The following is a 17567-nucleotide window of genomic DNA, read 5'->3' on the forward strand; positions in this document are numbered from 1 at the left end:
ACATGTTAACATATTTTAAATCATGATCTTCATACATACATACATACATTTATATCTATATCTATATAAAGACTATTCAGTGCTTTAACTTTATTATGAATCTGCACTTTACACATAAATATTTGCATTGTTAATCCAATAGCAAATAAATTCCCAGTCCAGAGGCTTTAATAACCTTTCAATTTTAGGGTACTCGTAGAGGGATTTCTCCTGGATTTTGATCAACACTGTTGGTGTTACATCAATGTAAGACTTCCTCTTTCATTTAAACTGTTCAGAGGGTCCTAAAAGAGGGGCTGCAATGGAATGACAGCAGGGTGAGGGGACAGGAGGGATGGGAACAGAGTGTGCGGCAAAGGAGGAAAAGCCAAATGGCTTGAGTGGAGAATCGATGCTGGGATGACCGGCAACTGGGGTGGCCCAACCATGGCTGTATGGCCTGTAGGGCATAGCCTCGGCCCAAAGGACAAATGAGGTAAAGGGACTCGTGAAAGAGCTGGGACTTGGGAAAGAAATTGCTGGTGAGGCTGAAGGACCTTAAACGTACTTGCTGTAGCCGCAGCGGCGGCAGCTGCTGCCGCCGCATGCTGCTGAAGAACAGTGTGGTGGATCATGGTGACAGAGGTAGAACAGAGAGGCTGCTGCTGCAAGGGGAGGGGCGGGAGAGGAGCACCGGAAGGTTGGAGTGCAGCTGGAGGAAAGGTCAGCTTCATCTTACTCGCCAACATGTTTTGCTGGATGATCTGGTGGTAGGCCTCCACCTGCAGATCCTTGAATTTGTCATGGTTTTCGTTGGGCAAGAGTAAAGCATGTTCAGGGAAGGCGAATGGAGCAAGGATCTGTTCTGTGGTTAAGAAAGCATGGCTGTTCATGTGACTTTCCTTCAAGTGCAAAGGAGGCATACTGTTCAATATATCCGGGGCGTACCTTAGCCACTCATTGGCTGATGGGTTTCGCTTCTCCTGTGGTGCAGTCTCAGCAACTTCATTAGGACATAGAAAGCCTTTAGGGGGAGATTGGTCTGGATTTCTTTCAAAGGTGGACGTTTTAAGGGAAGCCTGGATTTCAGGGGCATTCTCATTTTTCTGTTTTTGTCCTTCTGGCATATCCTTGGATTTCCCTATTGCTGAAGTGCTATCTTCAATAACAGGAGAAACAGAAAGTGTGGATTCTTCCAGACTAGGCGTAGGCTCCGAGATGGAACAGTTTGAGTCTTGGATATTTTCTGATGAAACTGGATGTTCAGATGGTGAATCTGTTTGATTTCCAACTGGCTGCATTTTGTTTTCTATGCTTTTTGCATAGTCTGCACTGGAATGGGAACTCGTTTGCTCTGGATTTTCTTCAGTTAATTTATTGGAGGAATCCTCAAACTTCACAACTTCTGTTGGAAATCCAACACTGATATTCTTTCCTGATCTCCTCTCTATAATTATATCATGAATCCTGATTCTTTTTCTCCTTCGTTTCCGTTTCGGCTTACAAGCTACTTCTAATTTGCTTAGCTGCCTGACATTTTCTTCGGAAAAACATGTTTGTGCCGCTGAACTTTCATCTGAAGAATAAGAGTGGTTATGATATCTTCGCTTTCTGTGGGATCTTTCTGGTTCATCAATGACAGAATGGTAGGTTCTTTTTATGGGTTGTGACTGATTTGTGCATTTTTTATCTGGATAATGGCTTAAATGTTTATGGTCTGGGCTACTGCATTGTCTTGTGGTAGTCCAATTACAAAATGGTCTAGAATAAACTGAATTGCAGCTTCCAGAATTAGATCCCGCTTTATTTGATTGTCTGTGAGCGATCAGTTTGCTCTTTGTCCATAAATGGTTGGAATTAATGCAACAGTTCCCATTGTCATTTGTGTTACAAATTGTCTGAGGACTTTGATTCCTATGGACATGTGTAATTATAGATATAGTCCTAGGATAGTCATTGTCCTCCTTCTCAGGAATTTTGTCTGTTTCCTCTAATTGTTCCAAAACTGAATCTCCTAACTGACTTTCATGTATGCCTTGCTCCAAGGTACTGGGAAGCTTCTGATGTTTATCAAATTCAGTAAAGTTATTTTGCTGTTCAGCTACTGGAGAAATTTTAGCAGTGAGCTCAGTCATTTCCTCATAATGGTGATAGCATTGCTTTCTCCTCCTTTTCCTTTTCCTATTCCTATAAAATCTTTTTTCATGTGTCCTTTTGTTCCAGCCTTTGTTTTCTTGTTCATCGGCAGACTTGAGAATGTTTTGATGTGTTTCATTTTTCCCAGTTGACTGTGAAGGATCTAAGGATAATTCATCTTGTTTTTTCTCAAGATTACAGCTCTCTGTTGAAGAAATTGGTGCCACAGCTGCACAAACACTATTCTCTGAAAGAGATTCATTTGGATGATTGCAGTCCAAATCCTGGGTAGACTCAACCTTCTGGATTGAATTAGGAATATTTGATGGCTGTTTATTTTTCTCCAGAGATTCACTTGATTTTGATGACCGGAAGTCAAAACATAAAGGATTACAACTGTATGAAATAGATGGCTCTGTGTTTGTATAAAGTAACATTTCACAGGGCCACTGAAGGATGGTGTTTCCATGTTTATTAAGTACAGGAACAAATGGCTCACAAAGCCTTTTTGATGGAATTTGTTTATTAGGCAGAGTTCTAATTTCCCCTTCAGAATTAGCTGGAATTGGTCCATCAGGTGTGCATTCTTTAACTTCAACTTCAGAAGTGACTGAATCATTGCTAATGTTTGAATCATTTTCTTCTTGGGTATTGTGCTGTGATAAATGTTCTTCATTCACAGGTAGAACTACACATTCATTTCCCGTGGGTTCATTACCATTGCTTTCCACAGGAAGGGTTTGGCTCCCCAAAACTCCCTTGGTTAGAATTTCATCAGGTAATGCTGCAGAATCTACCTCAGTGCCACAGCTGTCCGAATCAACAAATTGAGATTTAAATTGAGAAACAGGGTGTCTCAATTCTGGGAAATGCTGTATCCCATTCCCTTCAGTGGGTGATCCATTCGAATCTTGTGCTGGAATTGACTCTGCATTGTCAACATCATGTTTCTCCATCAGTGGAGTAATAGAACTAGGTTTCTCATCAAAACACAAGGCTATTTCTTCTGCTGATGAGACTGGAAGATTCCCCGGCCCAGGAACAAACCGGCTTCTTCGACTAACTCCATGTTCAGCTGATGTTTCATCATTATATTCATAGAAAGCAGCAGCTGATGATTCTAGTTTGATGGACGCTTTTTTGGGAAATGCAAAAGAAAACCCTACTTTATGTCCATGGAATCCCTGTACTTGATCTCCAAACTTAACATCTGGCCCATTGTTAGCCGGAGTTTCAGGAATCAGTGGTGCAACAGATGAAACATTGCTAGCAGTCTTCGAACTGGGCAACAGGGCAAAGTTGAAGTCTTGTTCCTTTTTGGCAGAGTCAATGAGACCGCATTGAGGAATTTCATTAAAATTATCTCGGACCATAACCGTAGTGGATCTGAACATAGGACCACTTCCTGGAGCACTGAAACAAAACAAAACAAAGCTTTTATATCAGTGCAAATTTTACTGAATTCAAATGTATGAGAAATGCTCAACTAACAATGCAGCAATAATGTTTTCTTTTACAATATAAAGAGTTTTTTTTTAAAAAAATCAACATAATCCTGACAATTTAGAGTCAAAAACTATTCATATACTAGTAATTGATTTACAACCATTTGTTCAGTGACTGTTTGAAGGTATGGTAGGGCTGAATAAAGACTGATTGCAAAGGTTATAGCTGTTGCAGAACCCCCATAGTCACATAAACTAAAAATTGGGTCCTTGGAAGCCTACTTGCACTTAAAACCAGAGGGGCACTTTATCCCACCATCTATGTCCCTCTCATCTATGCCTTTTCAACCTCCTGCACTCTGCCATCCCTACCGCCCTAGTTGATCATTTCTATCTTCTTGCTCCTGCTATTGAGCAAGCATGCCGGAACTGACACTTTGTGGGGCAACTGTTGGCTGCATGAAGCTTTCTTCCCTGTTGCATATGATGGCTTCCTCATGAAACCTGGGTAAAGATGGCCTCATGTGGCCAGCAACTGCCAGGGCAGGAGCAACAAAGGCAACAGCAGAAGCACACACACAAAAAATAAAAAATGGAGAAAGGTGGAATGTGGGGTGGCAGGGGTCTTGGTGCATAGGGCAATGAGGGCAGTTGGACTGAGGCTTCTAGGGGCAGCTGCAACTTTGTGTGATGCTGCAGCTTATGGCCTTCTGGCAACCATGCTGTTAGAGTTTCCTGTGGTTCTGTGGCTTTGTACCATGTTATTTGGTCTTCTGGTGATGCTGCACCTTTACTCCATGCTGTTGGGGCTGCTATGGCTTTAGGCTGTGCTGTTGGGACTTCCCAGAGCATGGTGGCTTTGCAGTACCTGTCTGGGCTGTGGGGGGTGGGGGAGGGCTGAGGCTTGTAGGGGCAGCTGCAACTTTGTGTGATGCTGCAGCTTATGGCCTTCTGGCAACCTCAAAGCTATGGCATGCCAAGGAGGCCATAAGCCACAGAGAGGCAAAAAGTGCAGTTCTGAGACTGGTTGCCACTCTGCAAAGAAAGATTCAGGCACTCAAAAGGGGACAGATGGGGAGGGGAGATGTGTGGGTGGATGTAGTCAGAGGCAATCCCTTACCTAACTTAGTTTGGAGCTGGAAGAGACCAAGTCTTGAATGGCTTGACTTGGGATGAGTCCTCAGCTATGGAATATGCTTAATGATAGCAGTGGGAAGTGCGGGGGGGGTGCTGCTGCTAAGTGATATCACATTTTATGACTGCATCACTTAGTGATGGAAATTCCAGTCTAAGTTATGGTCATAAGTGGAGGATTAACTGTATTGACATTTTTGTTTTATTTCTAAAGACAGCGTTATATCCAAACTTTCTTAGGCTTTTACAGAATAGTTACTAGCAATTTATAACTTCTGTCACCAGCAGTGTTAATTCTTCATACAACTGAGCACAAATTGCTTTTCAACATTTGTGGACAAAGAAGCTGGGGACAGAGAAGTGGATAAGAACATAAGAGCAGCCCTGCTGTGACAGGCCAAACAGGCCATTTATTCAGAATTTTGTTTCTCCAAGGGACTTATTTGATGCTGCTTTCAAGTTGGAAATGGAACCCTACCTCTCTGCCATCCTTGTCCCCCTGCACTGGTATTTGGAAGTGAGGTTTCTTTCAGCCTCAAATAACACTGAGACTTCAAGACTAATAAGCAATTAGGAATCTATCTTCCATGAATTTTTCCAATCCCCTTTTAAATGGCCATCACTCTGTCAGGTTGAAATGATTTCCACAAATTATTTGTTCTAAGAAGAAACATTTTTTTTATCTGTTTTCAGTCTCCTTCATTGGATGGCACCTGTCTCTTGTGTTTAGAAAGAGGGAGAAAAGGTTTTTTTTTCTAATCCGTTTTTTCCCATGATTCAGTCCATATTAACCATTTCTCTTATCTATCACTGTTTCTCCAAGTAAGGGTTCTGAACACTCTAGCCTTTTCTTATACAGAAAGTATTTGAGTCCCCTCTTCATTTTGTCCATTTTCCACAATTCTATTTTATTTTTTCCAAGTGTGGTGACCAGATGCAAATGCACCATAGGTAGCATTACAGTGTTAACACTTTATTTTCAGTTTTATTCCTAGTGATCATGGGCCTCAATGTGAATTTGGCTTCTTGGGCTGGCTAACTTCGTTTTCCAATATTATTAGTGCCAGCATAGATTATGCCAGCAGTATCTAGAATCTTGGTGCTACACACGATCCTCCCTAACACTGCCTAACAGCTTACTAGACAAAATTTCACAACCTTCATACCAGGCAGGCAAGTCACCATGCAATCTGCACGCCAATCACAAATCAATATGGTGTCTGCATTTCTAATGATCCAATCAACTTCAGACCATATGATCAGTGAATCAGTTGCAAATGTAAGCCCATCATCCTCAGACCATATGCTTGGCAAACAAGCAAGCAACACACAACCCATTCACCAAAATTGAAACATACAGCTTCATTCCATTAGCCAAACAACTCTCATTTAATGCAACTAATCAGTCCCACAGGCTCACCAGCTGTCTTCTAAGATTCCCCCTGTTCCTATTTCACTTCTTCTTCACTTGTTGTGGTTCTGAATTCCCAATCAAATAATGCTGGCTAAGTGGACAATTTCTCCAAGGGAAAAGAAGTCCCACCCATGATTTTTCAAGGATATGTATTCCCCTTTCCAATAACAGCAGCACTGCCACTGAGAAAACCCAATGGGAGGAATTCCCTTAGGACATTTCCTTTGTAGATGACAAAAGGTAGTATGAATGCAGCTGTAAAATTATCATATGTTACCTGTAATTATTCCATCTTAGCCCCATATTTATTGAAATTCTCTCCTTTTTTGTAATAATTTCTAAGCTTTTTGTTGTGATAGTGTAAGAAGTGGTAAAAATAAACGCAGAAGTATTTCTCTGCCCAGAAGTAGTTTCCAGAATCTGGAGATTCTTGAGCAAAGATATTTTCAATGGCTACCCCTTCTCTCATTGGGATCATCTCTTCCTCCTTTCTATTTCCTTCTTCCACTGACTTGTCCTTTTCCTCTGAGATCAATATCTGTAACTGCCTACACTTAGCCAGCATTTCCTATTTTGATGTTCTGCAAATATATTATCATAATTCATAATGAACTAGAATTCTTAGAACCACACTCCACACAACCTAGGTGCCAATAAATTGTAGAAAAGGACATTGAATGAGAGTGAATGGATTGCACCTTGCTTTTCTTTCCCTTATGATTCCTGGGGACACTAGTCAGATTGAGGAATACTAATAGCTAAGAGGATCCCACTTACAGCCTTCATGAGTTATGGATCTCAGTAATTGCCCACTGATGACTCACTTTAAAACCCCAATCAACATCAGAATTTCTGTTAGATAAAGCCTGCATATATGAACCATTCTCTAACATTTTTTTTTCCTCTTGGAATTTTTAAGATTACCCTGGCATTAAATATTACCAAAGATTCTTGAACACAGATCAATGTCTGCAACTGCTTGACATTTTATGTTAGTTTTAGTAGCACTCTACATTCCTCACCAAAAACCCCTGCTGTTTACTGTGGTGGCTTGAGGGATTTTGATATAAATAATATGCATTAATATTTATTGTGGCAAAGACAATTACAATTTCCAAAAAAGAAATATAACAACACAGATCTAATAAAACTTTTACCACACAGAGAAGTCTGCTGCAAAAATATTCAAGTATTCCACTCAGCCTCATTAATTAGGTCACATTTCTTTCCACACAAAAATTCTGTTTCCTGGAAAACTGAGCACATATAGAGTTGTTGAATCTTTCATTTGGTCTAATGTAACCATCTTTTATGGAAAATGCACTGTGATTCCAGTCTACATTTAACTACTAGCTATCTGGGCAAATGAACTAGCCAATTAAAGTATCTGCAAGCTACAAGGACAGAATAACAATTGAGCATTTTCCATAGGCTTTTTGTGTCAGAGAAAGGTAGAATTTGTCTTGAATTTGACTTTTGGATCTGAAATGATACTGCCAAGACCAATTAGAGGCAGCTTCGAAACTAGGGGAAGGAAGCTCCACAACTCATGAGCTCAGATGGTATTCTCATTCATCCTTTCAATCTGTGAAAAGAGGACTAGACAAGGAAAGAAGAATATAGAAAATGATTGCCTGTCAAAATGATGTCCATGGGAAAGATGTCCATTGGGTTTCCAGGGTCATGATCAGCATTTTCTGGATGGTAAACTAATGTCATGGAATTATTACATTTCAAAAGGAGTAGTAATAATGTTTGGTTGCAGGATGTGAGATTGTTGAGTTCCTCGGGAGTATAGGGTGGAGAAGAAAACTCTGATGAAATTATATCCAATAATGACTTGTACCCTAGGAGCATGGTGGCTTACATGGTTATGCTGCTGGGTTGGAGGTTAAAAGCCCGTGTTCGAGACCTGAGTGCTGCTGCATGGTGGAGTGAGCTCCCTTCATTCACCCCAGCTCTTTGATGGGACATAAAATGAGCCCCCTCAAGTGTCCCCACTACAATGATGATGTAATGATAATGGTGCTCCATCACTGGAGACTTTTAAGAAGAGATTGGAGAGCCACTTGTCTAGGATGGTATAGTATCATCTGCTTGAGTAGTGGATTGGGCTAGAAGACAGCCATGGTCCCTTCCAACTCTATTATTCTGTTATTATTTTATTCTGTCATCAGTTAATACTTTCAACCCAGAAGTGGCTTGAATGGTGCTTTCAGTATGAACTGGATGGGGACTTGTACCCTCTTAAAGAAAATGACATAAACATAAGGAAGAGCACTATTCATGAGGATTACTATATACTGTATTCAATTTTTTTTTAAAAAATGATGAACATAATTAACTTCAACAATTACAGGAAAGAAATATAATTTAATAATTGAGATCTAGAGATACGATTCTCATAATTAGATTAGAGCAAATGGATGGGATTTATTCAAAGGAGGACTGGGATTGCTCGGTCCTCAACCCAGTGCTCTTTTGCAATTTGATTAATGGGTTTGAGAAAGAGGTGAAAAAAAATACTCATTAGATTTGCAGAAGGTTCAAAATTGGATTAGTAAGCTAAAATAACAGATAGAGATCTACTAATTCAGAAAATTTTAATTGATCATGATAGGTTAGAGAAATGTAATCAAGACAAAGTTCGTAGTTGAAAATATCAACTGTGCAAATATATGATGGAGAATATCTGGGTAAAGGTTCTTCGTATTCTACCTGCTCACCATTTGATTTGGCTGCCAAAAGGCAAATGTAACTAGGCTGCCTCAAGATAATTTCCAAATCAGGGGAAGCAGGACCATCACTTTATTCTATATGGACCAGACTCATCACAACAGAAGGATCTGATCCAGGGGTGGTATTCACTTATCTTCCCTACTGGTTTGCAAATTTGTGTGCATGGGCATCTTCCGTACATATGCAATGCCTTCTGAGCATGCGCAGAGCCTCAAAAACATGGAAAAATGGGACATCATGATGTCCGTGCGGGTGGGCGGGCCATCTCACAGTTGCCCCTACCGGTTCACCCAAACCGGATAGAACCAGTTGAATGCCACCACTAATCCAATCTTTGTCAGCACACTTTAATAAAGATTCAGATAAGCTGGGTTCAGCTTACAGCAATCCAACTAGGATGGATAGAGGGTAGCACGTAAATGAAGAATGATTTGAAGGAAAAGGCAATACTGAGCTAAGAGAGGATTTGACAGTGTTCTTAAAATATCTGCAAGGATGTTTCACAGAAGGTCAAGACCTATTCATTCTGGAATGCAAGATGAGGAATAACAGATTTAAGTTGCAGGAAGTCAAATTTTAACTTATTAGGAAGGAGAGGGTAACTTTTTGACTGTAAGAGAATTTAGCAATAGAACCAATTGCCTAGAGAAGTTGTCCCCTCACCCCTTCACTGTATATATTCTAGCAGAAGCTATCATGGATGTTTAATTTGGATTTCTATTCCTAACGGGGAGTTGGGTTTGACGGGGTAAATGGTTCCTTCCCACTTTATGTTTCTATGGCTCTCTCTCAGGTAGTGGGAGCTCTCTAAGCCCTTTTAGAAGGAGTCTTGCTGTGGATGATGATTTCCCAGGAAGCAATCACAGCTGAATTAGAAGCCTCATAGCCTCCTCCTCTCCAGTGTTTTTAACTACTTTTTGGGGGGAATGCATGGTGTGGTAGCAATTTTAAAATGACCTTTAAACACATTCCTACTAGATGCCAAAATTGTTGTGAGAAAAGGAGCATAGAACCTCCTGTAGTCATTTGGAACAGTTGCTTTAAGAGCCACAACGACCCTCTATCAGCTGGGCTTGCATTTTCTCTGATGTAGCATGTAGGACTCTTTAACTGCAGTTCTAAAACATTTATAGCAGCATCTAAATGTATATTGTACCCTGGGGATCCAGCTTGCAATTTCAGATATGTATACACATAGGTTGATCCACTGTCCTTCACCCTCTCTGAAGTACCCCCATTAATAAATATACCATTAAGTATAACACAATCATTAGCACAGCATGGGGAGTTGGATATGGCCCTCTAGCTGTGAGTTATTTAAAGGTTACAAAGGCTTGAGAAGCAAGAGAAAAAGAAATAATATAAAAGCCAGGCTGCAACTCGCTAAAGCTAAATTCCTGGTTTTAAACTGCTCGGCAGAACTCTATGAGGCTAAATATTTTCAGTGAGTCAGATCTTTGCTGTGTATTGGGTTAAAAGAAGGACCTGAATGTCACCCATTCTAGTTACTTAGGTTCTGACTATGTAAACTTCTTTGAAACATTCTTTGATACATTTTCTGATTTGGAGGAAAATAGACCATTTAACACAATTAAAGCTGGGGTGAAAACTACTTACCTTCCCTACCGGTTGCGTGCGCCATTGTCACATCCAATTTTTGACCCTCTGTGCATGCGCAGAATGCCATTGCAACATGAGTTCCAATCATTTGATCGATGACTGTGACATTATGTGGGTAAAATTTATATAATGTACATGTACAAAAGGAATGGAATTTGTATTGTTTCCCCCGTTGACTCTTTATGCATGGATATCTCTGCTGGCATGAATGGCTACTGCATTTTGCTAGTATAACAAAGAAACTTTTTCCATTGGAGTGCTGCCTTAACACTTAACTGCATCCGGGCAACGCTGCTTTTCCATAAGCCAATGATTTTGTTTTTACTTCTACAAGACCTTATAAAAAATAAAAAGGGCAGAATTTTAGAAGTGGGCCTCAGAACAAAAGAATTCAAATGTCTGGTCATTGGTATATCCCTGAAATGGCACAAATAGCCATATCAGTGGAAATAAAAGCAACTACTAAAAGGATAAAGAATTCATGGACCCTCAACTTGGTAACCTAGATTTCATATCTATTTTGATTTTAGAAAAATGCTAAACCTGCCCTAGAAAATCTTGGATTTATTTTGCTCATGGATAAATTGTGAAATGAATTTTCTTTAGATTTTTCCTGTTGCAATTCTTTCTTGTTAGCGTTTGTTGGGGAATCTTGCTTTTTCAGAGGATTGTAATTTTTCCAATCACGTTTTTATCACTGGGGGAAAAAAAAAATAGCCAGCAGATTGTGATAGGCTCAATATTTCCATAATGAGGGCAAAGCTGCAGCACTTTCAAAACTATAGGAAATGGCATTAAAATGGCAGCCAGACGATTTAGAGGGTGCTAAGAGGTTATGGTTTGTGCTATTAGCAGTTTGAACGTGTGGCTGCACCTCAATAAAGGTTGTAAAACTTGAGTGATCTAAAAGTATGTCAGAGATCAGCAATCACAAGGCATCCTCTGTGTTCAGTTTCTACACTACAGACTGACTTGTGTAGGTGTTACTACTTAATGTAATTAAACATTTGACTAATCACACATTTTCATAATGGTTCCCCAGTTTTTGAAGATCACCTTATGTTTATCTAATTCCAGACTGGCAAGCAATTTGGATATTTGAAGACTATCTTTAGGGAACATACAAGGAGCACTGATCATCAGCAAAAGATGGAGTGAAATTATTTCCATGTTAGATCTCCTTGACATTTCAGTATTACATCAAATTAACTCTCTCTGGGTTTATAGCAAATGCACCAAGGAGAGAAAGTGTACAGGAAAAGGAAGCCCATATATTCATATTTCATTCTATAATCAGTGGCATTAAATCCTTTATTTGTGGCTGCCAGAATCTTAGAAATCCAGTGTCAAATTTTGACAAACTGTTTAAAAATGGTGGCATAGTTTCTCAGTTTTATTTTATAGAGAAAGAAAAGAAAAAAAATGATATATAAACATATATTATGCTTAGCACAACAAACATTCAACAGATATTCTCCAAATTTTTTAGGAAAAAAAATCCTAAAAATTGTGTGTCTCTGTTTCTTTCTGTAACACCATTGTCGGCCACACAAAACAAAGAACTTCAGCCAATAAAAAGTTACCTGTCCAGACTGAAAAAGGCAGATATGAATACCGTCACATCTGTTTTTCTTTGCTCTGAAGGTTTTTACATATGTCCAAATCTTCTTAAGGAATTTTATCCCTGAAATGGTAATCTCTGTTCTTTTCCATGTTCTTAATAGTTGCATTCAACTATTGCAAATTGAACAGCTTTGATTTTGTTTAGTTTCTTTCTTTTTTTTTTTTGACTCTCAAATCTTTAACTTCTGCATTGTTCTCTTCCTTGTTGTATAGCTTTCTTCCAGTATGTGCATTTGTATCCATATTTTGAAGTTATTTGATCTGGTATATTTTTGTGTAACTTCTTCATAATAGCCACGTGTGCAATTTCTCATAATGTTTGTATGTATGTTTGAGGCATGAACTGCCTCCCAAAATTCAGAAAAGGTTATATCAATTTAGTCATGTCTATGTTCATGTATAAGTTCAGGAATTATATTGTATTAAAATGCTTCCCATCTCTACTTGTTTCTCTGGACTCTATTATCAGTTAGTCAGTAATCCTGGTAATGAAAAAGAACTCTTACACTGAGGTTCTTTCACCCATGAGTTTTTGGATCATTGTGGTCTTAAAATAGTCAGCTATTTGTTAACAGGAGATTAATGGGAGTACAGATAGTCCTCGACATACAACTGCAATTGAGTCCAAAATTTCCCTCGGTCAATTTAACAAGATTGCACATAATAAATAACTTTTATCCCTGTGGAAACAGACTCAGGCTGTCAACTGTGTACTTTTATTCTAAAACTTTAACAACAAGAATTTGATTCTCCCTTTATTATGAGCTACACCTAGAAGAATGGTAGCTTTCTATTTAAAGATTTTTTTTGTTTACTCTGCTAAGAAAATGGCTGATGTATTTTACCCAATGATAATTAAGTGTTCCTGATTGATTCTCTTTTTTGTTATGCATCTCATGATAACATACTTTATCTATCTGTATTAATTCTATTGACCTATGACTGCAGTAAACTATCACTGTATTTTATTCCTGGGGATAGAGGTGATGGTTTTCCATCATTTCTATTATTCATTTTATGCTACACTTTTTCTGAATTCATAGAGTCAGAAACGTGGTTCTTAGGAAGTAGACAGGCCAAGATGAATTAAATTTTTCACACTTATTTTGTTCATCCTTTTTCCCAATAAGTCATGGGAGACATTGCAGATGTAGGGAGTCAGAAAAGGGAAAATATGAGCATAGCTGACTATAAAATAGCAGATTATATTCAAGCCTTCGGCAGACCACTGACTGTTCATTGCTCATATGTGTGTTAATGGGCTGTCCAAGACCATATTTCATGTATAATCTACATTATCTATATAGAAGCATCAATGTAGATGCTTCTTTACAGATTAAACTAAAAAAAGTACCTGACATGAAAGCTTAAATATTATTTTCCAAATTATTGGTTTGTAATAGGAAGCTCCCAAATCAGACCCGATTATGTGATGAGGATGATGTTTACTATCCATATACTGACTTAATTAATTTTGAACTGATGATGAAGATAGGCAGTGGATTGCTTCTGCCTTTTAGGATCAACCACCAACAGTGAAGGAACAAGTAATCAAGAAATATATTGTAAAGTAGCACATGATAGAAGAGATATGAAGGACTTGGAAAAGACATTTCACTGCTGTGATGGGTCTATTCATACAAAGATCAGTATCATGCAAGCCATGGTATTTCCTTGATACTCAATGGAAGTGAAAGTTGGATTTAAAAAAAAAAACTAGAATGGGAACAGTACCAGCAGCTTTGAATTTTGGTGTTGGAGAAGACTGCTGAGAATACCATGGACAGCCAAGAAAACAAACCAATGGATCTTCAAACAAAGCAAACTAGCATTCTCATTTGAGGCACAAATGACCAGGTTCAAATGATCCAATTTTGGACACATATGTCCTAGTTCTCTGGAAAATGCTGCAATGTTGGGAAAGGTAGAAAGAAGGAGAAGAAAAGGACAACCAGCAGAAAGGTGGATGGTTTAGTTACAGTTGCAACGGGTGCACTGTTGGGACGCTTGAAAGATCAGATTGGGGATAGATCATCATGGAGAAAATCTACGTATGTGATTGTGAGGAGTCAGTAATGACTTGATGGGATATAATCAATGAGATTGATATAGAACACTCTTTCTATGAAGTGAAGATATGAAAAGCTTTGGATCCACCAAAGGGTTCCTAATGTCAGAAAGGAGGAAATTGCTATTCCTTCTCTATTTACAATCCCCAGAGTCATATCTGGGGATTTTAATCACCCAGAGCACATTTTCAAAAAGAAGACAAATATGTAGAAGAATGGGCTCACCCACAAAAGTCATCTCACCTTCTTCTTTCAGCAGAGATAGGAGATTCTGTCTCCCTTCCAGCAGTATTAATGAAAATGTTGCAGAGAATCAACAGCACACTGAAATATCTCTTTCCTTCAAATACTTAACCTGTCTGCCATTGACTTAAATTCCTCTGCTTGCCTTTATCAATATAGATACACAAACATATGTCCATGCACATACATTCCTACGTTCACACACACACACACACACACACACACACACACACACACACGACACAATCACTGGTATCTGAGGGTGATATCAGTTGTCAAACTGGACAAGATGCTGAATGTGTCATCACAGCCCTACACCTTCAAATGGGATGAGCTTGCACTGAAATAGTATTTCTGCTGTCCCATAGACACCACTACCTATGACGTATTTTAGTTAAATGTATGCCATTTCTTGAATGTTTAATTTTCTTGAAAAGCAACAAAAGTTTTAAAATGCTTATTTCTTTGCATTGTACCAAATCTATTTGTCAGGTACAGATTTGTCAGGAAAAAAATATCTTTATGTTATTCTGCTTTGAGGTCACAATGGCCAATTACGTTCTTCCTCCTTTTCTTTCTCTCCCCCCCCTTTTTTTTTTTTTTTTGCCTTATAATAATTTCTCACTCACCATGCAGCTTCTTTTCTGAGTTCAGCTAACTTGTGTAAGCGTTGAAGAGCTTTCTCTTGTTTCTTTTCATCCTTTCTTGATTTGGACGCTACGTTCCGAGCAAACTCCCTCTGTTTTAGCTCCTTGAGCCTCTGTTAGAAATAATTGGAAGCAAGCAAGAAAAAGAGAAACATTAATGCAAAGAAAGGAACTTCTATGAAGATATCACTTTGCAATACCACAATTTAATGTTATCTACACTATTTGACAGGAAGAAATGAATGTGCTCTGGCATTGCTGTGATGTACTGTTTTAAAAAAAATTGACAAGAAATTCGGGGCTCAAGGTTGACTCAGCCTTCCATCCTTTCTAAGGTAGGTGAAATGAGGACCCAGTTTGTGGGGGCAATAAGCTGACTTTGTATAAAATATACAAAAGAATGAAGTCTATTGCTTAACGCATTGTAAGCCGCCCTGAGTCTCCGGAGAAGGGCGGCATATAAATCAAATTAATATATATATATATATATATATATATATATATATATATATATATATATATATATATATATATATATGTCTATGTAGGTTTTCACGGGTATATATGTGTGTATAGTTAATATTTCGGGTTTCTTCCCGTGTAATTGTGGATATATCCCTAAAAAGGTAGAAGCGACGTTTCGACAGAATCTCATCCGCCATATATACCATATATATATATATATATATATATATATATATATATATATATATATATATATATATATATATATATATGTAATGTATTAATATCTGCCTTGCAATTTCTTAAAAATTCTATTTTCCTATCTTATTCCCAGGCTACTTTAGAATTTATTTCTCGGTATGGTATTTTTTAGTTTATTGATAAATATGCTTGAAGTGGCTGTAGTGGTTATTTTTCTTGTTCGTCTCACATAGTTTCATCACTCTAAAAGACCCTGATACTCAGCGGAAACAGCTTAGAGGACTGTTCTGCACTATCTTCCATTAGGATTTAATTGATCCATGGGAAGTTAGCAAATGTAGGATGCTGGAACAATAATTGTGTAATGAAGCATTACACATTCTAAAACACAATGTGGCCATCTCCTAACCAGGTAATTACCAGAACACCATGTTCTAAATATGAGAATATTACTGAGATTTTCTTCTCATTGAAATAAATTGTAACGGTCATTCTTTTTTCATGAAATCCCATCAGAATTGTTCAAGAAAAAAAATAAAGAAGTTTCTGGCAGAGTCTAAGTAAAATGCTCTATTTCTTTAGTATTAAAAAAATATTAGTTTAAAATGAGACAGAATTCCTTACATTTGGGGGAATTGGTATTGTTTATTTCCAAAGACATTTTGCCTTATGAATCTGAATTCCCAGATTGCAAACCTTCTCCTTCTGCACATCCAGAAGCTACTCTAACATCAACAGAAAATCCCAATGTACAAACAGTAACTCTGTCTTGCCCTAAAATTGCCCTAACATGCTAGAAAGGGGACACGGTGGCTCAGTGGCTAAGATGCTGAGCTTGTCGATCAGAAAGGTCGGCAGTTCAGTGGTTCGAATCCCTAGTGTCGCATAATGGGGTAAACTCCCGTTACTTGTCCCAGCTTCTGCCAACCTAGCAGTTCAAAAGCACGTAAAAAATGCAAGTAGACAAATAGGGACCACCTTTGGTGGGAAGGTAACAGTGTTCTGTGCGCCTTTGGCATATAGTCATGCCAGCCACATGACTACAGAGATGTCTTCGGACAGCACTGGCTCTTCAGCTTTGAAATGGAGATGAGCACCACCCCCTAGAGTCGGGAATGACTAGCACATACCTTTACCTTAACATGTTAGAAAGGTAGGCATACCTGCAGAATAATTTTTTTGCATGAGGCTGTACTAGCCCTCAGTCCAGAACGAACACCTGTCAAGCTATTGCCAACGTGACTATCTTTTTTAAAGCTGTTCAGCCCTCATAGGCATAGCACAAGAACAGCTCAAACCTGCATTGTGGAAGTGTGCATAGTCATTCCATTGAGTTAATCAAAGATTAAACTTTTCAATCTGCTGTGTATCTGAACAAGCTCCAAAAAATCAAACCCATTACATGTTCAATCTTGGAAGATAAACACATTCCATTAGTGTAATAAAAAATGGCCAGATGAATCAATCAAACACTGCACTACTTTATTAAGAGCAATCTTTTAAAACAAATATTTATCCTATGGCGAGCAGTAGCAATTCTGTTCTTCTCCTGCAAGGCTGCCCTAAAGCTACCACTAGCTGTTGTGACAAGGGTCCTTTTTTTTAGCAAGTTTGAATTCATAAAAATGAAGCCTGTGATGATGACAGATATTGGGATAAAAAAATTGCAGGAGAAAGATTTTCAGAGTAACAGGAATACCTGCAAAGAAACAGAATTCAAGTGCCCCCCTCTCAAATTTCCCAGTGTTTTGTCTTATGGTTTCATTACAAATGGGCAGAAGGTTTGCTCTGATTTCCAAGTATATAAGGAAAATATATTTTGCTGTCTATCTGAGCAATGGTATTAATGCAA

At 38.5% G+C, this 17567-nt stretch overlaps 1 protein-coding gene across 1 annotated transcript in view; it reads right to left on the bottom strand.

Annotated features, from left to right (window-relative positions):
* Positions 1-284: 284 nt before the first annotated feature.
* Positions 285-17567, bottom strand: part of ZNF804A (zinc finger protein 804A) — a 243214-nt gene continuing 225931 nt past the window's right edge. The window contains exons 3-4 of the mRNA XM_070956864.1: positions 15032-15162; positions 285-3528 (exon numbers count right to left, since the gene is read on the bottom strand). Coding sequence (XP_070812965.1) covers positions 285-3528; positions 15032-15162 — 3375 coding nt within the window. The remainder of the gene's footprint in view (positions 3529-15031; positions 15163-17567) is intronic.

Source organism: Pituophis catenifer, unplaced genomic scaffold (genome assembly GCF_029215685.1).
Source record: "Pituophis catenifer annectens isolate HBS135680 unplaced genomic scaffold, rPitCat1.0.hap2 SCAF_1, whole genome shotgun sequence".
Taxonomy (NCBI): domain Eukaryota; kingdom Metazoa; phylum Chordata; class Lepidosauria; order Squamata; family Colubridae; genus Pituophis; species Pituophis catenifer.